General features: G+C 53.3%; 2 protein-coding genes across 2 annotated transcripts in view; one reads left to right on the top strand and one right to left on the bottom strand.

Annotated features, from left to right (window-relative positions):
• SND1 (staphylococcal nuclease and tudor domain containing 1) overlaps window positions 1-26,878 on the top strand; it is a 409,440-nt gene that overhangs the window by 329,930 nt on the left and 52,632 nt on the right. The window lies entirely within an intron of this gene.
• LRRC4 (leucine rich repeat containing 4) lies at window positions 19,656-22,849 on the bottom strand. The gene is made up of 2 exons (XM_062198409.1): window positions 22,750-22,849; window positions 19,656-22,570 (listed from the first exon to the last, which is right to left on the bottom strand). The coding sequence occupies exon 2, from the start codon at window positions 22,468-22,470 to the stop codon at window positions 20,512-20,514; it is 1,959 nt and encodes a 652-aa protein (XP_062054393.1). The 5' UTR covers window positions 22,471-22,570; window positions 22,750-22,849; the 3' UTR covers window positions 19,656-20,511.

Raw genomic sequence — 26,878 nt, 5'->3', positions numbered from 1 at the left:
TGTGTCACTTCAACAGGCGAAGGACAGGGGGCTGAGTCAGGAGAGGAAGCCGTCCAGAGCCCCGGCATTCCGTAGGGACAGGCCGGTGGACAGGGGAGCAGGGATACTGTCCCCAGGACGAGAAGACACAGGGTGGGGGGGCACTACAGACATCTGAGAAACCTGGAATTTTCCATTGCTTTTCCTGGTATGCACTTGTGGGAAGGCTGCTGTCTGCTCATGCCAAAATCTAACCTTCGGACAAAGAATACAACTAAGGAGTGTGAAACTGGGAAGTTGAGGGTTTTTCCTTTTGGACAGGGGTTGTACTGCTTTGTTTAGGGGGTTTACTGAGAGAGTGGGGGACATGTCAGATTGCTTAGCCTGAGCTGCCCTCGAACTCCCCAGGCAGGACTCCAGTTCCAACTCTCTGTGCTGCTCAGATTCCAGCAGGACATGGAGTGGACCCACGAGCACCATCCCTTATCCCCCTGGATCCCGTGCAGTCGACCTGCCCTGCCTACTCTCACAGGAGACAGACTGAGAGCCATGCTTTGTCCTCAGGGCCTGGGCGTCTCTCTCACACCTTAGCAGAGGCAGGACACCTATCTTATTAGCAGTAACGTCTGTCTTTTCAGGGGTTGTAAAGTGGGGCAAGAACAAGTCACATTTTTCCAGCAGTTGAATTTTATTAATTCTGAGTGTTTTCCCCCTTTTTCAAGGCACAACTAAATGGAGCTAAACATACACACAAGGGCTATATTTAGTTCTGATGGAGTGGTAGAGTACGGAAGGCACAAACAGAGGTTTATCTGCTACCTAGTAAACACAGCGAGGTGTCAGGGCTGGGGAATTCAATAGTAATAATAAGCATTTATATGGTGCAATGACAACTTTGATGCAGGGCATAATTTTCTGGGGATTGCTATTAATTGTGCTTCTGCTTATGAGCAGCCCCCTGGTGAGGGGTTTGGAACACCACGCAGCATTAAGCTATACTAAACATCAATTAAAACAGTGTAAAATAGAAACTGAATAAAATATGCAAAGGTCAGGGTGGCTGTAAACATACATAGATGGTGCTAGGGGAAAAAGAATAGGACCTGGTGATCCTCTTAAAGGTGGATTCATGTGCTTCTCTGAAACTCCAGGTTTGAAAGTGAATTATAGGGGCCAGCGCTGTGGCTTAGTGGGTAAAGCCGCCGCCTGCAATGCCGGCATCCCATATGGGTGCCCATTCGAGTCCCAGCTACTCCACTTCAGATCTAGCTCTGTGCTATGGCCTGGGAAAGCAGTAGAGGATGGCCCAGGTGCTTGAGCCCCTGCACCCACATGGAAGACCCAGAAGAAGCTCCTGGCTTCAGATCGGCTCAGCTCTGGCTGTTGTGGCCATTTGAGGAGTGAACCAGCAGATGCAAGACCTGTTTCTGCCTCTGACTTTCAAATAAATAAATAAATCTTATTCTTTTAAAAAAAAAAAAGTGGATTATAGGGGCCCAGCATTGTGGCGCAGCAGACTGGGCCACTACCTGCAATGTCGACATCCCATATGAGCTCCAGTTCGAGTCCCCACTGTTCCACATCTGGTCCACCTCCCTGCTAATGTACCTGGGAAGGCAGCAGAAAATGGTCCAAGTGCTGAGGCCCCTGCCACTTGCATGGGAGACCCAGGGGAAATTCCAGGCTCCTGGCTTTGGCCTGGATCAGCCCTGGCCATTGCAGCCATTTGGGAAGTGTTCTAGTGGATCAAAGATCTATCTTTCTCTCCCTTTCTCACTTTAACTCTTTCAAATAAATGAATAAATCTTTAAATAAAAAAATAAGTAAATGGCAGTATATTGAAGCTTTCCCAAGTTCAGTTCTTCCTTATAGCACTACAGAAGGTACTTGTTAAAGCCAGCACATGACAAGCCAAGCAGACCGACCAGCACTGTGCAATGCAACTTTCTGTGTAAATGACACCTTCTTCCCTTGTGTCATCCAGCAGAGTAGCCACTAGCCACATATGGATATGGAGCCTGTGGGATGTGGTGGTTACTGCTGTAGAATAAAATCTTTAATATAATTCAAATAACTTGAATTTATAAGGCTTCATGTAGCTAGTGGCCCCATTTTTGAACAAAGCAAGACAAACTCTCGTATTAAGCACTCTGGAAATAGGTTTGCATTACATTCTGCTTCCTCCCCTCTACCACTGTGTTTTATCTGTATTTCTACCTATATATATTTTTTTACCCTAACCATTCATGCTGCTGACTTCAGCTTCCAAAGTCTTCATTAAGGGTCACACACAATGCCAAGCCTTGGGAAAAAGCATCAGTGCTTAAATCAAATCAGACGGCATTGGCCTTATCCTGGCCACTGTTTCTCTCAACAGCCCCTATCCAGCTAATACCAGGTGTTGCCTGTTCTGCCAGACAGCAGAAGGCAATGGCTTCAGGTCTCTGGCTAGAGAGCACAGATCTGCGGAGTCGTCACTGCTCCTGCTGAACATCTGATTCAGTTCTGGATGCTGAGTCTGACGCTCGAGCTCCCCAGAACCTGCAGAGATTGCAAAATCCCCAGGTCATCCAGGCAACACTCCTAACATTCTTTGCTGTCTTTGGCACCTGACATGAAGATACCTTTAACTGTAGCTTTTTCAACACTTGTTGACTGCCTAGAATGAGCCCATTCATTCGGATGACATAGAGTGGAACAAAGCACGCTTGTCATCAGAAATCCCATGTATACCTCCTGACTCTTCCATTTACTGGACCTTGACAGGAATCACTTCCCTTCCTAGATGGTTCAGTCTTCCCAGTAAAAATGAGTGTGTTAGACTACATGATCTGTAGTGGGTCTGAGAGGACAGAGAACAAAAGATCCAGAGAAGGAGGCCCTTAGAGCTGTGAAGGCCTGGAGCTCATGCCGTCTGCCCACTCCGCTGTCAGCCTGGATTGCAGGCAGCCCTGTCTTGAGGCTAGCAAGACTTCAGCTGTCTGCTCGCCACTAACCCACACCTGTGAACTGTCCAGCACCACAGCCACACTGGGTATGAGTCAGACTGGGTGGCAGCTGGTGTCTTTGGTGGGTAGGTGCGCTCATGTGAACCTCGGGGGAATCAAGAGAAGTCCCTGAGTACTTTGGGTCCGCTTCAGAGATGCCATTTGGCCTGCTGCAGGAGAGGGCAAGAGGCTTCTTGGCGTGGGCAGTGGTTCACAGAGCAAAGAGGAGTTTGGGAGTACCTGAAGTATACACATCTGCAGGCTGGCTCCATGGCTGTTTGCCAGCCCCTCTCCACCCAGCTAGTCACCGCTCCCGGGGCTGTCCCCAGACGCCCAGAGCCCCTGTGGAGCTGCCAACAAGCACCGCGCACAAAGGGCCCTGTAGCTTCCCTAATTGAGGAGCTGCTGAGCGGCCGCCCTCGGTAGCGGTATTTTTAGCTGCAGTGATACATCCTCATCTTTTTGCAGGATGTTTTGTTTAGTTGTTTTTTAAATAAAATAAATAAGTAGAATTGCACACTGTGGTACGTACACACCCCAGTGTCAATGCCCAAGAAGTTTTGGTATGCACGCCCCTCCCACAGGCCTGCGTAATTAATCCTCTCCCGGAGCCAGGTGCTCAGGCTGAGAATTTGCCAGGGTAACCGCATGTACAGAAGCGAGAGAACTGCACACTAGTGGGGAGTTACTGAGGGTCCTGCCAAGGTGCCAGGCCTCGTTGGCCTTTCCACGGATGTGATGGATGAAGCCGCTGGGCCTCAACTCCTGAGTGGAGAGCAGCCTCAACACGCAGAGGGGACCCAGCTCTGTGGCTTGCTCACTTTTTCATGTTTTGTTTTCCTTCTCTTCATACTTTCTGTGACTTGTCATGTTTTCCCTTGGATTTTTTTTTTTTTTTTCATTCTGTTCCATGTGACCTGGAGCTAGAGGACATTCACAGTACTTGCTTCACACCCCAAACCTGATTCTGAATTGGCTCAACCCTGGCTGCACATTGGAGTCACCAGGCGGGGAGGCTTAGCAAAGCTAACTAATGCCTGGGCCTGTCTCCAAAGCTTTTGGCTTCATCAAGCACCAGCTTTTTATTTTAAGCTCCCCGGGTATATTAGCTGATACCAAGAAATCACTTTGTTAATTTTGGTAGGTGTGATAATGGCATTGTGGTTATGTAAGAAAATGACCTTGTATTTCAGAGATATGTGCTGAAGTGCGTAGAGCTGAGATGGCATTATGTCTGGGCTACACTTTAAAATACTTCAGCAAAGAGGAGTGGGCAGTTGGTACAGAGGTGATGACACTGCACCTCAGAGTGCCTGTGCTGGAAGTCCCCACTCTGTTTCCCATTCCAGCTCCCTGTTACTGCGCGCAGGTGATGGCACAAAGACTTGTGTCTGTGCCACCCACAAGGCAGACCCACATGGAGTTCCTGGCTCCCGGCTTCTGCTTGGCCCAATCCCTGCTGTTGCAAGCATTGGAGGAGTGAACCAGCAAATGGAAGATATCAATCACTGTCTTTCATATAAATTTAAAATACTTCATTTCGGGGCCAGTGTGGTGGTGCAATGGCTTGGGGTGCCACTTCCAACGCCAGCATCCCATATAAACACCACTCCAGCTCCCTGCTAATGTGCCTCAGAAGGTAGTGGAAGATGGCCCAAGTAGCAGGGCCTCTGCCACCCACATGGGAGACCCAAATGGAGTTCCAGGCTCCTGCCTTCAGCCAGGCCCAGACCCAGCTGCTGCAGCATTTGCAGAGTTCACCAGCGGATGGAAGATCTCTCTCTCACTCTCTCTCTATCTCTCTCTCTCCCTCTCCTCCCTCCCCCCACTCCCTCCCCCCACTCCCTCCCTCCCTCTCTCTCTCTCTCTCTCTCCCCCACACACTCTCTCTCTGTCTTTGTGTGTGTGTGTGTGTGTCTCCCTCCCTCTCTGTAACTCTGCCTCTCAAATAAATAAATCTTTTAAAATAAATAAAATAAAAATACTTCATTTAGTCAAGTATGAAAACATATAATGTTGACTCTGAATGCTGGGTATATGGAAGCTCATTACTAATCTGTTTTCAGTGTTTCAAATTTTTCATACCATAAAAAATGTTTAAGTTCCCCCAGAGAGTCATATGCAGCCAACGTTGTGAACCATTGATTTAGGAGATTAAATTTAGTTCCACACACCTCAAGATCTGTTTTGACTTTGAACTCTGTATAACCTATGCCTGATCATTTGGGATAAGTTCCCATGAGCAATCCCAGCTCTTCCAGGTGGGGAACAAAGAACACAACAAATTCAGACCTTCATCTAAAATCAGATTTCAGGACCAGACAAGTAGACAGTTTCTCTTCTGCCGAACCACATCATGGCTGACCCTGACATACGGGGCCCTGGAGTTTTCCTGCCTTGTCACACTTACCTCCCAAGGCACATCGGAACCATGCCATGAGAGCCCTCATCTCCTCAGACTGTTCAACACGTCACCATGTAGCAAGATCTGGGGCAAGGTAGCTAACTGGAAGTTGCACCTCTCTCCCCATTCCCTGAAGCCCAGGACTTTCGGCTCTGTGTGCTTGTGTGCCTATTCCAACTCCCAAGCACGGTTTTACTGCAGATGCTCAGCAGGTGGGATAAATAGCACCTTGCTGTAGCCAGACTAAATGGAGCTTTGAGCTAAGGCTAGAAGCTTCTGTGCCACATTTCCACAGCAGAGCCTGGCTTAGCATCTCTTTCTTCAAGGGCAGAATGTTAGCTCTTGTGTATTCACAGGGCTTTGTGTTCTGTACCTGAACATGAAGTTACTCTAAGTGTTGCTATGGATGCTGCAGCAGGGGAGTGCTGTCAATTGCCCAGGTCCCTCAACCAGCCCGAAGGTTGGATACCCATATATTTACTGAGAGCATGGCTGCCCTCCTCCTCACTCTCGGGGAGCCCTAAGACAGTATTGTAAGCACATACCTACAGGAAAGGAATCCAAACTAAGCCCACTCTTACGTTCAAGTAGGCTCTGATATAATACAATTTAAAATTCGAAGCTTCTGGCCCATTCTCTGCATTTCTTCAGGAGACGCTGGACAAAAAGAGGCAAAGGTTTGCCCTGGCTCTGCCTTGCCTACCCCCAGGACACTACCTGCCCTGAACCTAACCTGCACGGTCACCACTTCTAGACAATCAACAGTACCGTTTCCCCCACGGTACCGAGTGCCAGGGTCAAGGACCAAGTCTTTCATCTTCATCATTCCCCAGCACCTGGCAGAGTGCTGACCACTGGTCCCTGTACTGGATCACATGAATTTGTGAACAAAGGAAGGGCAGTGGCAGGAAGAACCACCATGGTAAAGGTGCAAAATCTCATGTATAGAACTCTTGTTAGTATCTCATTCATTTGGGCTAATGAACCTGAGCTGTATGACAATGCACAGCCCTGCTCAGATCAGCTTGCAGAGCAGCCCATGGCTAATTTGGGACGGTTTATGGCTGGCAATGTGTAGTGTCAAACATGCCATTTGCTTCTGTTCCTCTTTTTGCCTTTGGAATAAAGGGTAATTTCTCTCTGCCTCAGTTGCTCCCATTTGATATGCAGGGGTCTCTGAGCAGTCCATCCTCCCTCCCGCCTTGTCTGGGGCTCTGAGGAGGGTGGAAGTTCCCCCGGAGACAGAATTGAACCTAAAACCAAGTGCAGCAAATGCTTCTGGACTTGGTAGTGGGACTGTCTATCCTGCCTACCAGAAACCAGGCTGACCAGAAGTTTTTCCCTGCCTCCCCCTCGGGTCTGGACCAGAGCTTCTCATCGTGGGTGTACACTTGAATCTCCTGTCACCACCCATCACCCACTAGGATGCACTTGATGTAAGCACCGGTGCTTTGTAACAGCTCCATCGCTGCTAGTAACATACGGCTGGGGCCAGGAGAGCTTGTCTCAGGGAGCTCACTCCAAGGAGCTGGAGTAGTACTTGTCTTCCCTGAACAGCCCACCGCTGTCCTCCAAGGAGCGCTGGAGAGCAGAGCACACTCTGTGCCACCCTCCCCGTAGCGAGTTCTGAGACAGATCGCAGTCTGTACCTCCCACATCACACACACACACGAGCAAATGGAAGGGGCTCAGTTTTCATTTGGGGTTCATTGGTGAGGGAACACAATCCAGAGTTGTCTCTGCAATGTGAACCCAGGAACTGTCACCCACATCCCCTCCCCCCAGCTCCCCAGCATCCTACCCTACCCATTGGTCACCGAAGAGCCTGCCTCGGCTGAGAGAGGCAAGACCAGACACCAGTTGAAATCCCAGACAGTTTCCTACCCTGCCTCCATATCCTGTCAGGTATGTTATTCGTGCTCTGCCGAACTTGGTTGGCTGTTCTTGCACTTGAGCGACTTGTTTGCCTGGACAGGTCCAAGCTGTCTGAGCCATCAGCAGCTGTGCCTCCTCCCTTGCGCCTTCTGTCAGAGCTAACCTTGATTCACAGTGGTGCAGATGGCCCCAGCTGTACCCAGCGACATCCGCTGCTCCCATCCCTTCTCCTGCCCTGCTTTCCCAAGACGAAGGGACTGGACCGGTCCTGGCCTGCAGGTCAACCTGGGGCTAACTTTCATGTTCTGGCATGTTCACCCAGGTGATGTGATTTAAATTATATATATATATATATATATATATATATATATAATGTTAAACTGATGAGAGAAGGATTTAAAGGTCATATTTTTAAGGTTTAAGGTCATATTGTGCAGAAACAGTTTCCAGCCTGCATCAGAGCTAATTTGTTTGATTTTTTTTTTTTTTTTTTTTTGACAGGCAGAGTGGATAGTGAGAGAGAGAGGCAGAGAGAAAGGTCTTCCTTTGCCGTTGGTTCACCCTCCAATGGCCACCGTGGCTGGCCCACTGCTGCCAGTGCACCACGCTGATCCAAAGGCAGAAGCCACGTGCTTCTCCTGGTCTCCCATGGGGTGCAGGGCCCAAGCACTTGGGCCATCCTCCACTGCACTCCCTGGCCACAGCAGAGAGCTGGCCTGGAAGAGGGGCAACCGGGACAGAATCCGGCGCCCCAACCGGGACTAGAACCCGGTGTGCCGGCACCGCAAGGCAGAGGATTAGCCTGTTGAGCCACGGTGCCGGCCGCTAATTTGTTTTTCCAAATGGTCACAGTGCCACCCAGTTTGCTCCGTGAGCATTCCTCGGAGCTGAATCAGAGGAAGGAGCAGGTGTCAGAAATCACCTTTCCTCCTCTTCCTTCCCTTTCCCCCTTTTAACACAGACTTTGGCAACTTCTCAAAGTACTGGCCTCATTTTTTCAGCCCAGGTCAGGGTACCATAATACACCGTTGTTATCACACAGAAATGAAGTGACTGATAACAAATGTGAGCGGGGCCCATGGGTGACCTTATCCAGCAGAATGATTGGCTGCAGTGACCCTGGGGCACCCCTCTGCCTTTCTCCCAGGCTGGCTTCCTGCTGAGCAGTGGAGGTACAGAGCGGCATGGGAATCAGACGTCCCAACCAGGAGCCATCCACTGCAGCAGCTGCCAGAAGGGATGCACCTGCGGCAGCAGTCAGCCATGCCGCCTGTCACTGGGGATGGGCCACACAACAGACCACACGGGCTCATTCTGCTCATCGTATAGCAATACAAATGCTGATTTGTATTGGAATTGTTCACCCTGATGCTCATTTAGCTATTAACCCAGTTATTTCAAGCTTTGCCGCTACTGGAAAAAAATTCTTCCAGTCCTAGGCCACCTAGATAGAGAGGACATGAACTCCCCAAAGCAAACCTTCTCTTACAGAGGGATGATCAGGAGTCAGCTACATTATCCATTCTCTATACAAGTTGGTATGTTTTCTTCAGGATAAGTATGTTTTTGATGGTTGGTAATGATTAAATCTCTTTATTGGCACCTACTGAGTAAAGAAGACAGGGGCCTGAGTTTGAAATGGGTCATTTGGTGAGCTTTCCCCATGTCTGAGTGGGCATGGGCCATGTGGATAGCTTGGAACTGTGGACCCCATTCTACTGAAGTGTCATGGTTACCAACGGCTGAGAGCTGCAGTCTGTTCTCTCCTATCCGATTTGGTAAGGCAGAAAGACCCTTTATCACAGTTGAGTACCCAAGCACCATCCTTCTCGAAAGCCCCGTGACAGATCTCACCCATGCTGGCAGTGTTGTGCTCATGACTGCCCCCTGCGCTCCTTATGTGGAGTTGCATTCTGCTGTAGTGGTTGTCTCTTCCCATCACACTCCTTCAGCACAGGAAGTGCTCTGGGATTAGTAACTCGCCTGCTTCTGTTTTTGATCTAGACATTGTAGTCATTTGGAAGTGCTAGCCTGAGAGTGACCTGCAGGCATAGTCCAGGTTCTTGAGATGGGTCCCTAGGCCCCGAGCTGACAGCATTCCTCTTCATCCTTAAAGTCACCCTTGAATTCCTAGGCAAAATCTTAACTTGCAACAGCATGTGGCAGAAACACTACCCCCATCACCTTCCTCATCCTGCCAGTGAGAGGCTTGGAGCCTGAACTCGGGCAGTTATGCCCTCCGTTCTCATGTGGCAGTACCCACACCTTAGCCTCAGTGAGGCCTTCAGACCACTGCCATCACTCCCAGAATCACTTGGTAAGTCATGCAGGTTCCTGCTTCCTGACAACAAACCCTAGACGTGAGGGGCTGTGTAAGCACAACTACCCATCACCCAGGAAGAGGCGCTCCTCGTATCCCGCACATTGCTACCTCTCAGGCTCCTTCTGTTGTATGCATTGACTTTTTTTTTTTTTAAAGTATATATTATTTATTTAGCTAGTTAGTCCATTTGAAAGGCAGAGCAACAGAGGGGAGGAGAGAGACTGATCTTCCATCTGTAGGTTCATTCCCCAAATTTTCATCACAGCCTGGATTGGGCCAGGCCCCAGCAGGAGCTTGGAACTGCATCCAGGTCTCCCACCTGAGTGGTAGGGACCATGTACTTGAACCATCACCTGCTGCTGCCAAGGGCAAGCCAAAAGCTGGATCAGAAGCAGAGGCAGGACTCCATACCAGATCCTTCCATCTGGGATACAGGAGTCAGGAGTCCTAATCCACTGTGTCACTATACCCACCCCTCCCCTAAAGTTCTAGACAGATCTGTTGTTCCTAGAGACAAGGTGGGGAAAGACTTCCCCAACTGACTGTTGCCCAGTCTCTGTGCCCACTGTGGGGGCCCTCAGCACGTGCCAGTACCCACGCCATACCAGATCTCAGCCCATCTGACACCAGCACGAGGAAGCTGTCTTGCGGCTCCAGCAGCAGCACTACTCGGGTGAAATCTTTACCCTTGTGGTATTTTGTCAACTGGAGCCGTGAGGCCTGCTCTTCCAGGAGGGGAGTGGATTGACCTTGTGGGGTTGACAGGTGCGGCACAGCCAGCATTGGTTTGGGTTGCTGTTAAATGCTTCTAGTTGCTCCTGACCTCTCCCATCCCTATCCAGCACGGCACCGCTGGATAGGGGATCTACCGTGGAGATCTGCTGAAGGCAGCGCTCTTCGAGACTCGCCAGGGAGACCCCTCCAGCGCCTGCCAAGCTACACCAACCCTGTTTGGGAGGAATCACACTTCACTACAACTTCAACTCTCCCCCTCCTTACGGGAAAGTGCTAGGTATCAGCAACAGTAGGGCATTTGGGAAGAAATAAATTCTTGGAGGGAGAGGATATGCCACTCTGTCACCTTTTAAGTGGAAAGGAAAAGGTCACTGGAGCCATACGGGGTCCAGGTTGGACTATTGTTGACTCTGACTTGCTGCGGTAAATGCCCTGGGCATTGCCAGCCCTGTCCAGCTGCTGACAGCCCAGCACAAGAAACGCATGCTCTGTGTACACAGATGGGCTTGCATGGCAGCAGGAGCCCACTTTCAGCCTTTGCCCAGGACGGGCAGAACGCAACATAGTAATTTAATTAAATTTGCCTCCCTCCGTGGCCCACATATTTGAAAAGGTTTGGGGGAAAATGAATCTGGCTGAGGAACATCACCCTGCCGCTCTGGCACTGCCCCAGAGCTGAGCTGTATTACCATAAAGGGTCTTGCCACCCCGAGTACAGCCCAGGGCATCTGTCTGCACCGCACGCTCTCCGGCCAGGCTGCCTGCTGGCACATCTGGCCAGACAGGCAATGGAAGCAGTCTGTCTCCATCCCAGTGAAGCCACCGGTGGCAAAATAAGAGGATCCCTACCCCCTACTCAAGACCTGCTGGTGTCGGCTTCCGCAGTAATGAGAGCCACGGTATTAGCTCTCACTCCAGAATCCAGTGTGTGAGAATAGAGAGGGCAGTGAGAATAGAGAGGGCAGTGTGAGACCGAGCCCCCAGCCCCACCTCCCTGGTAACAGCTCAGACCCTAACTTGGGGGTTGTTGGGCCGAATCCCTGTACTTCTGCCCTCAAAGTGATGGTAGTTAGGGACCTGAAAATGATTCTCCTACCCTTGCTTTCACTGAGTTCATGACGCGCACGTTTCAGAATTCAAGTTCTCAACAGTTTGTGTCCATTAAGCGTGGCCTTCATCCCCACCCCGACCCCGGTCTACCACTCTGTGTTTCTCTAGCCTTGAACTCCATCAGCTCAATCAGGAGGCACCCAGACTCCGTATGCCTGATCTGCCCACGGCAGGTCATCCTTCCTCCTGATTGCGAACCTCTGATCTCAGCCTCATCCGCCCTAGGCCGGCTCTGCCCCACCTGCCAGAGAGCCTGGCCTGAGTTGTCTTGCTCTGCCCCCACCAGCAGCACACCCTCCTGACTGGCTCCTCTCCTGCACACGCTAGCCTGTCCTCTGAGACAGGGAATTCTCTGGCACAGCTCATCTCAACACCAGCATAACACAGGCTGTTGCCTAGGACTGGGAATCATTGGAGCCAGGCCATTATTGGAGGGGACCGGTCTCCAGGGGCGCTCGCACAAATTACTGCTCCCTAATAGACGGAAACTCGTTCGCTTGAAGCCCCCGCCCTCCTCTTTATTTCTCTGCATTCCCCACCTCCCTTCTCTTCCGGCTTTGAAATTGGAAAGAGAGGTGTAATGCCCCCCAATCCAAGAGGGCAGATCCCTGCTGAAGTATCTTGGCTAAAAGAGATCGTTGGCTGAAAGCGGCTGTTCTTTTAGAGCATGTTTACCTGAAACCATCTTGGAGGAGGCAACTTCAGATGAAACACTTGTGAGAAAACAATAGCAAGGGCCACCCGATTCCCCCAGGAAGGATTTGTTGGGATCGGAGGAAGGGAAGGCAACTCACTAGCTTCCTGGAGCCCTGGCACGGAGCAGACTCCCGGACTTCCCCTCTGAGGGGCCCTTGCTCGCACGACCCCTGGGAGACTGGGGAGGTGGAAGCACCAGGTTTCTCTGCTTCCCCAGGAGTCTTCCTGACCTTGACCTCTTGCCCTCTGAAGTGATTCAGCTCTGTAAGCATTCCCCGCATGGGGATGGGTGTTTCTTGCTTTAATGCCCTACCCTCTTGCAGGGAGAAGGGGAAGGCCACGTAAGCAATAAAGTCCCCTTTTGATTTATTAGCTCTTCGAGCTGCCGTCAAAATCCACATGCCCTGGAATGGTTATGGTTGAAAAGAAAGGAAAAGTTGCCTGATTTCTCAGCTCTCGCTGTTTGAATGAAATCATGAGTGGGCACCATCTGTCTCGGAGCATTAAGCACAGCGAATGTACGAGTGGGAAAGGCCTTCCCGTTCTTCCCCTCCCCTTCCAAAAGGGAACTGTAAGGGATTGCACTGAATTACAAGCTCCAGGGGGCACCAATCACTTTTTCATTTCTGTAAATGGCGCCCCCTAGGGTTGTGAGTCATGGTAGCCCTGCTGGTGTTCATACCAGTGCCGGGCTGAGAATGCATGGAGCGGGTCTGTGCTTCACCGGCTATGTGATGTTGCACTGGTCACATCTGGGCCTCATTTTTCTCCCAACTAAAATGACAGGGCTCAGTGAAATGTTCCGACTTGACTTGGACGCTCTCTTCACTGACAGCACACCCATGCTCTGACTCAGGGGCTGCTGCCATCCCACTAGTCAGACAGCTGCAACGTGCAATTGCACGGCACCACTAGTCAGAACAGCTGTGGACTTAACCAGGAAGGAGCAAGCAAAGGGAAAGTTACCCAGCATGCGCAGTGGGCCCAGCCCCCTGTTTTCCTGCATGCATGCGGCTCTCTGACTTCAGCACCCTCTCCTGACACAGTCACAGCACACACCCGCTGCTTACAGACCCCTCCCTCGTGAGAGAAACAAAATGAAACGCAGGGCTTTGAAGCTGCGCAGCCTTGCCTTCCGCCTCGGAGGGCCTTCTCCTCGCTTCCTAACAGAAAACACAGTCTTCCGTTTGCCTGGGGCCTTCGCCCGCCTCTTCTTTGGGCTTTTCTTTCAGTTTCCTCCCTGCTTGCTTACTCCAGACTCCCCTTCCCCAGCCTTAAAGAGATGAATTGGAAGTATACGCTGTCATGTCAGAAGGAAGCCATTGTCAATTCACATAGGCAGACGCTAATAGGATAAAGTATTATCCGACTTCCTTTAAGTCCAGAAATTAAGTCTTCTTGCAATGGTAATAGATTATAACTTGTAACCACTGTGGCTGGCAGGCTGCAGGAGCAGGCTGTCCCTGTCGGAGGCCTCGGCTCCATTCCTGGGCCCATTGTGTGAGAGGCACAGCATTCTTCCAAACTGCTGGCACTGGGTTTCTGGCTGGAGCTGGCCATGCGGACGGCTGCCTGTACTCCATCAGTTCCCCTGTGGGGGAGGATCTGAGTGGGAGAAGCTGTCTGGGTGGTCTTAATGAATCTGGATGAGAGTAGGCAAAGGGAAGAAAGAAGCCAGGACCTTAAAGACTGGGAAGAAAGTAGCCTGAGGCCAGGAAACCAAACTTTGCCCAGGGACAGTGAGTGTGTGACAGCTCTCCTCAGTCATCCTTGCTGACTCACTGAGCAGGTAGAGTGACATAGCTAGACACGAAAGCAGCAGCAGCTCAGAGGTGCAGGGAAAGCAGCTGGAGGCCTCACAGGGACTGTGCAAGAGCTGGCAGAGTAAGGAGCTGCCTTGGAGGGGAAGTACCAGAACTTCAGAAGAATGGAGGAATCACGTAGGCTTCCCTGGGTCCTGTCATGGCACAAATGTACTCAAACGCGGATTATGGGAAAGAAAACCTGATGAAATAATTAATTGAAGGGACGTGGGTTTCTGGATTTTTTCAATTATTATTAGTGGGGCTATAACAAGAAAGAAATGGGTGTATCACAGAATGTTCTTTGGTCCCTCGTAAGTAATCTAAACTTTAGTAAGTGCTCTGGTGTTGTCTTTGGGTGCACAGGATGAATGAACCTGAGACTCTGACTCCTACTTTGGTCCATGAGCCCTCACCTTTAGCACTGGAGTAGCCTCTCATCGTAATCTAGGTTCAGAACTGTTAATGGGATAAGCCCTTCAGAAGATAAAGCCACCCTCTCACATGCTAACTAACTTTGACACAGAGCTTCTCTCAGGAATATCCGCAGCACAGTCCTAGGCCTAATGTCTGACTCACTTCAAGTGTCCACGTGCACTGAACTCACAGCCGTCATTACCGAGATGGGAACACACAGTTTGTGTAACACGCTGCCTGTGGAGTGAGACCCCGTTCCGTGCTCCCTTCCCTTCCCCCACTGCCCATGACAACACGTCCATAGAAATGACAGAACAGACTCAGAGCACACCCAAGTGAGCCTGTCAGGTCAGGATTACATCATAGCCCCCCAGGGCTGGACTGCTTCCCCAGCCAGTGGACAACTTCCAGGTTGTGGAACAGGACTGTTAGGCATAGCTGGTTTGGCCCAAGGACTAACAGCAAAGTTGGCATGTACCAGATGAAACCTGTGGTCATCCTAAAATCTAATTCTAGCCTCCCATTAGGAAACCAGAATGCATTCTTTTTTCGGCCTCTCTTGGAAAGTTCATCTCAGTGCGTTTCTTCTGTTCTGTGCCACGCGTTCCATGCTAACAGCCCTCCCCCACCCAGGGTCCAGCCAGCCTCTTGCTTGCTAAGACACAGGAATCCCCCTGGCTTTCATCCTTGACTGCATTGCAGACCCTTGCCTGTGCACCTGCCATGCAGCTCCTTCTTCTCTCACTTACTCAAATTACAGTGCTTTTTGTCTCCGCTTTTCCTCCAAACCCTCTAGTGCTACATGCTCCTCCCTGCCCACCCCACCCCACCCCACCCCCCACCAGGCCCCTCGCAGTCCTGGGTGGGCTTCATAGTCAAGGGGAATTTATTTTTGACCTTTTGAAGAATGTTGCTTCGATTGCACCCTGACTGAGAGGCAGGGTAGGCAGATCCCTGGTAAAGCCCAGGGCTTCCTCGGCAGCTAATTCTTGCCCCAGCCCTGAGCCTGTGCACCTCTGCCAGCAGAGACAGCTTTGCTTCCCTCATGCCCACCACAACGAGGGGTAACCTAGTCCTGAACGGAGACTGTGCCTTGGGCCAGCTGTGGAGCTAGTTTGGGGATCAGAGCACATGACACAGTTTTTCTACGAAGAAAGGTATGAGCCCCTCACCCACAGCACTTGGGTTTACAGGTGATACTGTCCCGAGTTTGTAGACAGATCCTCCTTCTGCCCTCAGTCAGCTCAGGGGGCGTGTTCTTTCTTTGGACATGGGTAAGTGTCAACTACAGGCAGTGATGGGGGCTGGTCTGTTGGTCTGCATACCCTTGTGGACATTGTCAAATGACTACCAATAATACATCATTTACTATTTGACGTCCAGCACTATTCTAAGTGTGAGGTAGATAGAGAAAGAGTATGTGAATTTAGATACTAACGTTTGCATTTCACAGATGAAAAAAAAACTGAGTGTTTGCCCAAAGTCGCACAACTAGTAAGTGGTGAAGCTGCAGTTCAGCCCAGGAGGACTGGCTGTGTATGTGTAGTCCATGTTTGCAAGCACTATGCTATATTGCTTTGTGTATATTTATATGTTTCACTGATCTAATTCCTGAGCCCTTATCCCTGCTCCAAGAAGTAATTTGCTTCATTTTAATTTAAAGCAAAGATGAAAACAACCTTAATCCACTGCCCAAACCATCTTCCCCCTGCAGGGAAAAGGGTACTTTCTGAATGGATGGAGACCAAGAGAGTTGCTTTGAGCCAAAGCTGCCTTGCAGTTAGCTGAGGCAGGATTTACAAATGGCGTGAACAGTGCCTGCATTAGCCGATGGCACAGAGTGCTGAATGCTAGTAGAAGAGATAAAATCAGACATATGTTTGGACATAAATGTTCTTTCTCCCTCTCTCCTCTTTCCTCTAATTTTAAGCCCCTGCTGCTTTGTTGCAGTGAAATGGCAGTCCCTTAATTGTGGGCTCTGGCCCCCTAAGGTAGAAGCTCGGGGTGAGGACGGCCAGCTTAGTCCTCTGCCAGTCTCTCTACCCATCACCAGTGAAGGAAGCCAGAGGCTCTGGGCTGCGGCCCTGGTCCCTGCCAACAATAGGGATTTTGTTGCAGGGACTCTGTGCATGTTGTTCTACCTGGTTGCTGCCCTCAGTACATGGTAAAGAGCTGTGATAAAGTGAATGTCTCCAAGTCTTAGAAACTAGCCTGTCTTCTTCTTCCTCCACTGCTAACAGGGTGCGGTGTTACCCCGAAGGGAGATCAAAAGGCCTGGTGCAGAATAGGGCAGGGGCACCTCCTGAGCCAAGGCTGGAGTAGACAGAGGAGAGGGGAGGAGTTAAGGAGACTCCGCCCCCACCCCGCCTTCTGCAGGAGCTGCTGCACCGTAGGGAACTTCTCAGGTGTGTACTCTGAGACCTCTGTCCATCTCTCTCTGCAAAGCTCCTAAGGCGGAGTTTGGGAGGAAGCCAGAGTCGCTTCCTCACTGTGAACAGCCCATCTTAGCTGCTTCACCCTGCCTCCTGTAGCTGTCACCCTCTGAGGGTTCCTGCAGCTTGTCTGCCATTGCGCCAAAAACCATGCAGCTGCTTCGTTGCAGTCCTGAGACTCCAGGCCCTCAGCGAGCACAGGGGCCCTCGAGCCAGCTGTGAAGCCCTGTGGGCAGAATCCTGAGCCAGCCTTGCAGGGCAGCCGAGCTGGTTCGGAGGGAGACAGAGCAGCCAGCTCTGACAGGAAGAAGAGAACACAGAACTATCTGTAGGGAGGCTCCGTGTTAACTGAGCATTGGCAACGAAAGGAATACGTTCCTGATAGCCAGTAGGATCCTGTGTTCGAGAAAGCACATTTGATTCGGGAGCCAAGAGACCCATGCCCTAGGCCTACCTCTTCCACTTAAGTAGCAATGTGACCTTGGACATGTATTTCAGTTTCTCTGGGGATCAGTTGCCTTAGCTGCAAAACGTAAAGAGCTCAAATTAAATGATTTTTCCTGGCTGTAAAGAAATTCTATAATGAAAACTCTCGGCCTGCATACAATCAGCAGCAGTCTTTCCCTCTGACTGCCCCCCCCGCCCGCCCGTTCCCCCAAGGGCCACCAACCCCTGTTCATTCCCAGGGCCTGGTGCTCACTGGACTCCTCTCTGAGCAGCTTTTCCAGGTGCCTGCTACAGAGGAGGAGACACCCAGTATCAGGGTAAAGACGGTTAACCGCTGCCAAAGCCGCAGCCGTGCCCAGATCAAAGGCGAGGCGCACGGAGCTAAGGAATTACCCGTGCAGCGGCAAGGAGCCGTAGACCTGTGCACCGTATTTCCTGTCTCCTCCAGTTTCCTTCTGGAAAGCGCCTCTCCCTCAGATCCCCAGACCTGAACAGGCTCAGCCCCGATTAGCCACAGACCAGGATCCTGCCCAATTCCCTGACTGCCCAAATAGCTGTCAAACACGCAGGGGCCTTCGGAAACTGCCGCCCCCTCCTCTGTTTTGGAAACAGCGACTTGCTCTACAGTCGCCTCTGAGTGTATCCCCGGGAAGCTGTTCCGACAGCCTGACTGTGTCTTCCCGCACTAGAAAAGGGAGTGATTTCTTGCTCGTTCAGCTGGTCCTAGCCAAGTCCCACCCTTGGCTCTGCTGTAGTTTCCTTTCTTTCTCATGCGGGTAGAACGGTCAAGGAAAGGCAGAGGAAACATATTTTGGGGTCTGGAAACATGAGTGACAGTTCGTTCTTAAGTGTGTGCTCATGCGCATGTGCCCCCAGACACTGACACCCAGAAAGGATCTAGGTGCCTAGGATGATTCGAATTGGCCATTTCTTCGCCAACTGCTGCAAAGTGCCGCCTGCCTCTCTCTCCTCCTCGGTGCCAGAGAGATCACACCCACTCAGCCCCAGTTCCCTGCATTAGTATAAATACTAGCACTGAAGAAACACGGGGCTGCAGCTCACGCAGCCTCCCGCAAGCATCAGGAGACAGACTCCCACCAGCACGAAGGTGTGTTTGGCTCCTTAACACCCTGAGAATCAAAGCAGCCCTGCCTGTGGGAAATCGAAGCCAAACTGCATTATTGCAGACCTCTTAAATCCAGCTCCCCCGGGGCCTCGTGCAGCGCTGGTGCTGCCTGACCAGCGGCTTCCGCCGACGTGGCGGTTACCTTGTGGCCAGGTTTCAGGAGCTGAGGCTGACCCATTTCCCCGGCTTTCCCGGGGCACAGGGAAGGTGGTTATACCCCCAACAAAGGCAGGGACTAACACACTTAGCTTGTGGAAGGTGCACTGGAATCAGGGTGCTTTTATTTAAGCTAGGAAAGGTTTTTTGACAGCTTTAGCATTTCCCCATACTTTTAAAAAATAGATAACATTTGTCTCCCCCCCACCCCCATCACACTGCTCCCCTCCCCACCGCCCCACCCTCCCCCCCCCACCCTCTTTTTTTCTTCAAGTAGAAATAACTTGGTCAATGCGCCTAAGAATCTATAGGCTCAGGGTCTCATTCAATTTAACCCTTTGGGGACAGGGAATTAAAAATTCAACAATATTTATTAAAATACAAAAATACACTTTTCTCACATTACAATCAGTGTTCTTTTTGTTGGCATCCCCCCCCCCACCCCTACCACCCCCTTTCAAATCTGAACCCTTGAATTCCTTTTAAAGCTAGAATAACGACTGACAGAAGTTACATTACATGGACCAGTATAACAGAGATCTCCATCTCCCCCACCCACAGCCACCCTCTCCCTTCCCCTTCCACATCCTCCTCGGCTAGGCTTGGGGGAGGGCAGCTTCCCCCACTGGCCCCCATGCAGCAGGACTCCATGCAGAACTCACTCATGTGTGCCTGTGTCACTTCTGTTTAAACTGTGGCTCCCACATCTTCCGTGACCCAGCCAGGTTAGGAAAGGCTTCCTCACTCTCAGTGAGCCTGAGCCCTTCTTGTCTCGCCTTTTCCTGCTCTACTCGTGTTCTGCCCCTACCCCATCACCACTACCAGTTGGCATTGGCTGTAATAATCCCTAATGAATCAGCATTTAGAATAGTCACCAAACCCCAAGCCTGAGAAAAGCTTCCACTCCCACAAGCTCCCCACTCCCAGCCTCTCCTCCCTCACCGTCTTCAAGCAAACAAAACCTATTTGAAAAATCGTAAAATGCCATCGTTGTCTACAATCATTTGTCAGATACCTGGAACAACAGGTGGACCTGGCACAATGCTAATTTATAGCCTCGGAGACAGTCCGTCCTCCCTGCTGCTGCTCTCCCCCCTCCCCCCTCCCCCACCCCGCCTCCCTGCCTGGCGCCGCACCCCCTTGAGGGGCCGCCTCCTTCTCCTGGGAAACCCTGAATAGACACATGCCTTGCAGAGTGGGTTCAGCCCCACTGCAGGAATCTGGTGCAGTGTGAAAGCATCTGACAGCGAGCTCGGCCAGCTCCCTTCCTACCCTGCTCGGGAAGCACTCCATCAGACACATGGTCCCCGGCACAACCCCCAGAGACCTGGCGCGCACGGACCGACACTCAGCCCCTCGAAGGATTCATTTGAAAAATCTGGTGGTTTTCCTGTTTGCAATACAGCTACAGATCTATCGTCCCCTTGGTCTCTGAAGAGAAAAATATTATTGCCTCTCAACATTTTGGCAGAGTACAAATTCACGGTGCTTTTTTCAGAATTTTTTTTTAAATAAGATAATCTGCAAAGACAGCTCTCGGCTTAAGAAAGATGTCTGTAGAAACGGGTACTCCTGTATCCTATGAAGCATCTTCTAAAAAAATGACAGGTTCAGTCCATCCCGACTGTTCCCTCCACAGCCCACACCCTACCCCTTTAGGGATGCTAATTGTTGGTGTTTTAGTTTTACCTTAGCAGGTTCAACCTCTTACCAGAAACCTTTTCTGGCAGTAGAGCAAAGGTACGGTACGTGGGGCTCGTACCCCACAACATTCCCAAGGTTCCCCTCCCGCCCCCTTTAAATAGAACTTACAAGTTAGAAAATAGTTTTGTTTTGATTTTTTTCTTTTTAAATTTTAATATAATCTGTTTTTTTTACCAGCCCATAGATTTAATATATAAGCATATACAAGAAAAAGTCTCTCCCCACTCTGTACAAAAGTTGCTGTCTCGTGTGTGTGTTTGTGTATATGTGTGTGTGTGTGCATTCTATTGCGTTTAAAGTTTTTGAGGGGAGGGGGCATCATATTTGAGTTTCCTGTACCTTGTCCTTGGTATGGGTCTGAATTATATAAGGTTCAGAGATAGTGGTGACTGTGGGGTGCAGAGAGTTCCCCAGGCTGTTTTCTGTCCAGTGGGCCCCATGTGCTGGTTTGTAGGTGTTGTAGTTAATATGGTCATGAATTGTGGGCAGCACTACTGCCCCCTCACCTGATACACTGGCTGGAGCCGCTGTTGCTGCCGCCGAAGCCGCCGCCGGGATGTCTTCGTCCACCTGGATAATCTCAACTGTCCTGGCGGCCGTGACGGTACTCCGCTGCTGGTGCCGCTTCCGGAGCTTGTAGAAGACAATCAACATGGCGGCAGCCAGCAGAGTCACTGCCACAAAGCAACCAATGATGATCTTGGTGGTCTTCATGACTTCATCCAGGCTGGTCTGCATCTTGTCAGTGGTGTCTGTCGCGGGTACCGCCACCTGCTTGGGCACACGGGTGGTCTGAATGAGCACCGTGGTAGAGGTGGTATATGCCGGCTGGTAGCCAGTGGACGTGGTGGGCACAGGCTTGTACTTCCTGGTGGTGTCCTCAGGCGAGATCTCCGTGGTCTCCACTGTGACTGTGGTGAAGAAACTGTAGTTGGAGGTGTTGAGCTCGGCCGTGCTCACGTTGAGGTAGGCCGAGGCGTTGGAGTTGCCTGCCACGTTGGTCACCATGCACGTGTATACCCCCGTGTCTGAGAGCAGCACATGCGAGAAGTTCAAGGTGCCGTCATTGAGGACAGAGATCCGCGGGTGGCGGGAGGCGTGGCTGAGCACTGTCCCATTGGGCAGCAGCCACTTCACCGAGGACATGGGGGGAGTCCGACACTTGAGTTCCGCCATCCGACTCTCGGAGATGTTGAGGTCCCGAGGCGCGTCCATGATGAAGGGGGCAGAGCACTGGAAGGAGGCCTGGTCCACCTCCACCAGGTAGCGGCCTCGCATGTGCATGGGCGCGTGACAGCGGCCGCAGCACGTGGAGTTGGTGGGTATGTACTCCCGGAGCCACCAGGCCAGCCACAGGATGTCACAGTCACAGTTCCAGGGATTGTGGTGTAAGTGCAACTCCACCAGGTACCTCAGAGGGCTGAAGAGGTCGTGGGGCAGAGAGGAGAGGTTGTTGTGAGCCAGGTTGAGCTCCACAAGCGAGGCCAGCCCGTCAAAAGCATTCCGCTCAATCAAGCTCACCTGCGAGTTCATGACCCACAGCTTCTTGAGGGAGCTCAGGCCATGGAAGGATCCAGGCCTGATCTCAGGAAAGTGGTTCCCTGACATCTCCAGCTCCTCCAGCCCCACCAGGGGGGTGAGGTTGGGCATATCTTTAATGTTGCACATACCCAAGTTCAGGTACTTGAGGTTGAAGAGCCCCTCAAAGGCGCCCTCAGAGATATACTCCAGCTTCTTGAGCTCCCCCAAGTCCAGGCGCATGAGGGAGGGCACTCGGTTGAAGGCATAGGAGGGGATGCTTTCTATAGGGTTGTTGCGAAGCCAGAGCTCCCGCAGTTTGGACAGGTATTCGAAGGCCCCACTGGGGATGACAGTCAGCCAGTTGTCGAACAGCTCCAGGGTGTTGAGGCTGGCCAGGCCGTTGAAGGCCCCCACCTCGATCTGCCGGATGGAGTTCCTGCCCAGCTGCAGGACCTCCAGGTGGTGGAGGTGTCGGAAGGTGTCGGCCTGGATCATCTGGATATTGTTTTCCATGAGGTTGAGGTACCGGGTGTTGGAGGGGATGCCCTGAGGGACCTCGGAGAGGCCCCGGCGGGTGCACACCACCTTGCTGAACTGGTTACTGCACGAGCAGACGGAGGGGCAGTTCTGGGGCCCGGCCGAGGCGGCAGCAGCGATGGCTGCACACAGAATCCACACTTGCGCCGTGAGGTAGACGACGGGGAGCAGGACGGCATTCCAGGTGTGGTGCACAGTTACCTGCCACAAGAGCTTCATGGTGTGGCACGTTCATAATTCACCATCGCCTGGGATTTTGGCTCGGAAAGGAGAACCAGCCCTACCCCGGCTTAAGTGAGCTAGGAGCTCCTCTTTCCATCTGAAGAAGGAGGTGGGGAGGGGGCGATTAGAGACGGAGCGCGGATCAGCCGCAGAACCCCTGCCCAAACTAGAGAGTGGCCCCCTCCTCCAGCAGCCCACCCTCGAGGCCAGCCCCCTGCCGGCTAAGACTTTCTCCCCCACAGTGCCACCATCCCCACCCAGTTCGCCGTCACCTACCTCGGAAGGAAGGCAGGAGCGAAGTGGCGTGCTGTCCTTAAGCTTGCTCCACGGGAGCCGGGCACCTCGCTCCCATTCTGACTTCTTAGTTTTAATTAACAAAAGGGGGAAGTGGTGGGGGTGGGGAGGGCACAGGAGAGGGGAGGGGAGGGGAGGGGTGGGGGAGACAAAATGGCTTCTAGTAAATCCGGAGCCAGAGACGGCAAAGCCGTGGAGTTGAGGCGCGCCAGGGAGAACCCAGGCCCGGCGGGCTATGCAGGTGCATGCCCCCCCCTCGGCCCGAGGAGCGGCGCCACCAGCGCTTCCCTGCTTTGTCCTTGGACCCTGGCACCGGCTCTCTCCATCCACGGGGGAAGGCGCTTCATCGCCAAAGTGTGCCTCCAGCGCCCCCAGCCCGCGCCCTGGGCCGCCGCCGGAGGGGGTGCGGGGGCGCCCGAAGCCGCCCAGGCCGCGCTCGCTGCCGCCGCTTACTGCTGCTGCTGCTGCTGCGCTCCGCGCTCCGTCGCCGGCCGCCCAGGTCGGCGGCAGCTGATTGCAGTCGTGAGCTCGCGGGGCTGCGAGAGTTAAGAGGAGGTGTTCGCGGCGCCTTCTCCCTCCCCAGACACACACCCCCTTTCTCCTGGCCTTCTCGGAAGGGTTAAGAAGACAAAAACTGGGCTGAGTTCTCCAGTCCGCCGTCTGCTGGCGCGAGGAGCAGTAATCCGTCCAGCACCTGAGGGGCAGCGGCGCCGCGGCTGCGCCGGGACCAGGTCCGCGGGCCGGCGAAGAGCTGGGCTCCCGCGGTCGCGCCCGCTCCGCAGGCCCCTTCGGAGAGTCCGGGGGCGGGCGCGGGTCCGGCGGCGACGACGACGGCCGCCGCAGCCCCCGGCGGCGCGCAACCGCCCGCCGCTGCCGGGCCCCCGGCGCGCCGCCGGCTCTGGCTTTGTGCAGAGGGGGCGAGTTCGCGGCGCGGGCTCCCGGCGCCTTCAGTGGCTGCGCGGTCCGCGCACTGCTGCAGCGGCCCGAGCGCTGGCGGCGGCGGCGGCGGCGGCGGCGGCGTGAGCAGCGGGGGTCGCGGCTGCGGGAAGCGCTCCCGGGCCCGGGAACATGGTCCCCGCTGGCTAGCGGCGGCGGCAGCGGGGGCCCCGCTCTGGGCGCCCACCGTCTCCTCCTCGCGCCGGGCTCGCGGTGTTGCAGGCGGCAGCCACGCAGACTGCTCTCTCATCCTTTTGTCCTTCAGTCAGAACGTGAATGTACTGCTGACGCATACTGTTCTGGGGAGAAGATTAGCGTGATGCGGAGCTGTGTGCATTAACACCGCTCCCGTCGCCGCCGCCGCCGCCTGCCCGCGAGGGGTTAACGCGGCGCCTTCCAGCGCCGCGCGCCCGCGCAGCCCCGCGCCCCGCGCCCGCTCGGTCCGCCCGCCGCTTCCTTTCTGCCCCCTCCTCCCTCCCCCCTTCCCCCTTCCCCCCGCCCGGGGCCGCTGCCTCCCCGCCCCCTCTGGACGCACGGAGCGGGCTGGGCGAGCGGGCGAGTCGGAGTGAGCGTCAAGTGCGGGCCCGCGCGAGTTGCAGGCGTTCGCAGCTATTTTGGGCTAGCCGAGAGCGCGGCTGGGCGGCCGCTGATAGGCTGGGCGGCCGCGAGGCTGCGGCGGGAGAGCGCGCCCTCCGGCCGGCTCCCGGCCGCCCAGCGCCCCCTGGCTCCGGGGCGGCGGGCTCCGGCGGGCCCGCCAGCCCGCGGCCGGGCTGCGGCAGTTGGCCTGCCTCCCTCCGGGACCGCATCGTCCTCGCCCCGCGCAACGCTGTCGGGGCGCGTAGTCGCGCAGCGCCGTTCAGGCGCTCCAACTCGGACTTCGGGGCTGCATGGCCGGGCGCGGGGGCCGCGCGGAGCCGGAGACCCAGCGCCCGGGCTTGGCTGCTGTACCGATGTCCGTCCTCTGTCTCTCACCAGTTCCTCATCTCCCGGGCTCTAACTAGGGCTTTTAATGATAGCTTTCTTAATGAGGGTTGCGGGGGTGGGAAACGGTGGCAGGAAAGACCAAATGCCGGGAGCCGGGGGAATGACAGCCTGGGAAGGACTGCGTGAGCTCCCAGAACCTGCGGCGTGACCTGTTCATTCACGGAGCCGCAGCCTGCACCCGGTCGCACCTTGGCTCCCCCCAGCGCCCCGGGAGTGGGGGAGGCGGCTTCAGCGTTGACCAGCCCCTCTCCACCTGGGGCTTCCCAAACACAGCTAGGTAGCAACCTGCGGTAGCGGCTGTTGCCCGAGCCTCTGGCCATGGGGGAGCCTGGGGCATTTGACAGATCGTTGTAAGAGAACAAGTTAGGGCGGCCTTTTCCTACCCTCAAAGAAGACTCTGGATTCTGCCACACCCATCCCTCAGTCTTGTGTGCTGTCCAGTAAGCTGAGCCTCCTTAGATATGTATGGAATTCTTGCAGTCTCAAAAACTGTTTCGTTGTAGGCAAGTTGGTTCTTCCATTCTTAAGATCTTTCTGCTTGGATTTGTAGTCAAATAGTATTTATTGAGTCCATAATCTGTGTGTCACTGTTAATCTTCCCGGCAGTCCTGCTGTCCATTTCATGAGTGGGTCAGATTTGTTGCAGAGTGGTAACAATGTAAATAAGCGGTAGCATACTTGAGCCCTGGCACACCTCAGTTGTCAAGGAATATGGAAGTGATTCCCCAAAGAATTCTCCCAGCATTCCAGAACTTGGGTTTCAGCCATCCCCTTCAGCCTGTCTGGGGATCTAACGTACCCTCCGCTGTCCATCCAAGCTTAATCTTCCTTTAATCAGTGGCTTGCTCGCCAGTGTTGTCGCCGTTTGACGGACGAAGGCACTCAGGCAGGCAGATGACTTACTCAGGGTCATGTAACCAGAAAATCCTGGAGTCAGCTTTTCAATCCAGTCTTCAAGCCCCAAGCCCAGTGTTTGGTTTTGGTTTTTGTTTATTTGTTTGTTTTGGTTTTTGTTTCATTTTGCTTTGTTTGCACTGATAAGAATGTCCCCTGTGTCTGTGTAGCATAAATGGTGAGAAGTTCTGAAAGTTCAGCCCAGGGTCCGAGAGGAGGGGGCTGAGAAAGTAAATCCTTTCTTTTCTGAAGATAGCAAGAAGAAATGCAGGTGATTGGAACCCTGATACCAGGGTTTGGTTCCCTCTACCCCCCCCCCCGGGGGGGTGGCTCTCTGTGTCCTGTCTTCACAGCGGGCTGCACTCCTGGAGACCCTAGGCTGATAGGGATCTGGGCAGGAACAACGAGACTAGCTAGCGAAGGGCTCCCATCCTTTCCACAGCATCTGGGCGGCTCACTGGAGGATGGCTGCCCCTCTCGCCCCTGCAAAAGAGGGGCTCAGCCTGGGCTGGTTTCCTGCCTGTGCAGGTAAAGTCAGATCCCCTCTGCTCAGCCCCAGGCCCAGCTTATGAAAGGTCCTGCCCTGCACCCCCCTCCCCCGCCCACACCATGTGAAGGTAGAGGGAAGTCTGGGCTGACATGGATCAAAGCAGCATGTATGATCATGTTGCCTCTCAGTGCATTCCTGAGGCTTCTGGAACCGGGGGAATATGCCCCGGTTCTGTGGGTGCAGCTGCTTGCCCCCTCTGTGAGCCAGCTGGGTTAGGGAAGCACCTTGAACCTAGAAAATGCACCTGCCCAGGAGGCTGTGAGAGGCACTGTGGCCTCTCTGCTTGGGAACCAGAGTACCATCTAGCTGGGCTCCTTCGCTTCTCGCAGCCCCTGATTTTGACTGCTTCTGGATTGCATGTGGTCCCCCACCTGCAAGAGTAAGACAGAAGAAGGCTTAAAGCCTTAGGTGAAAGGGCAGGCAGAGGGCTAGACCGAGAACAGTTTCACCTGGCCATCTCCCTCGGAGAGTGCGGCAGAGCGGCTGTGCTCAGGCAAGGCTTGCATCAGCAGCTGAGAATTAGGGAGCAGGCAAGATAGCTCCGAACCTGGGTTTCTTCAATGATAAAGGAAATGGACTAGAAAGTTCCTTGCAGCTCTTGGAACATAATTTCCACCCCTTCTCAGATATATGGCTCTGTGAAGAAAGTTGATACTTTGGGATTGTAGCCAAGCCTTGGAAACGGGCCACGAAGTTGAGGAGAGAATGCTTTCCTTCAGTTGAATCTAGTGATCCACAGTGCCAGAC

Source organism: Lepus europaeus, chromosome 1 (assembly GCF_033115175.1).
Source record: "Lepus europaeus isolate LE1 chromosome 1, mLepTim1.pri, whole genome shotgun sequence".
Taxonomy (NCBI): domain Eukaryota; kingdom Metazoa; phylum Chordata; class Mammalia; order Lagomorpha; family Leporidae; genus Lepus; species Lepus europaeus.
Note: the sequence above shows the minus strand (reverse complement) of the source record. Positions and strands in the feature narration are given on the sequence as shown.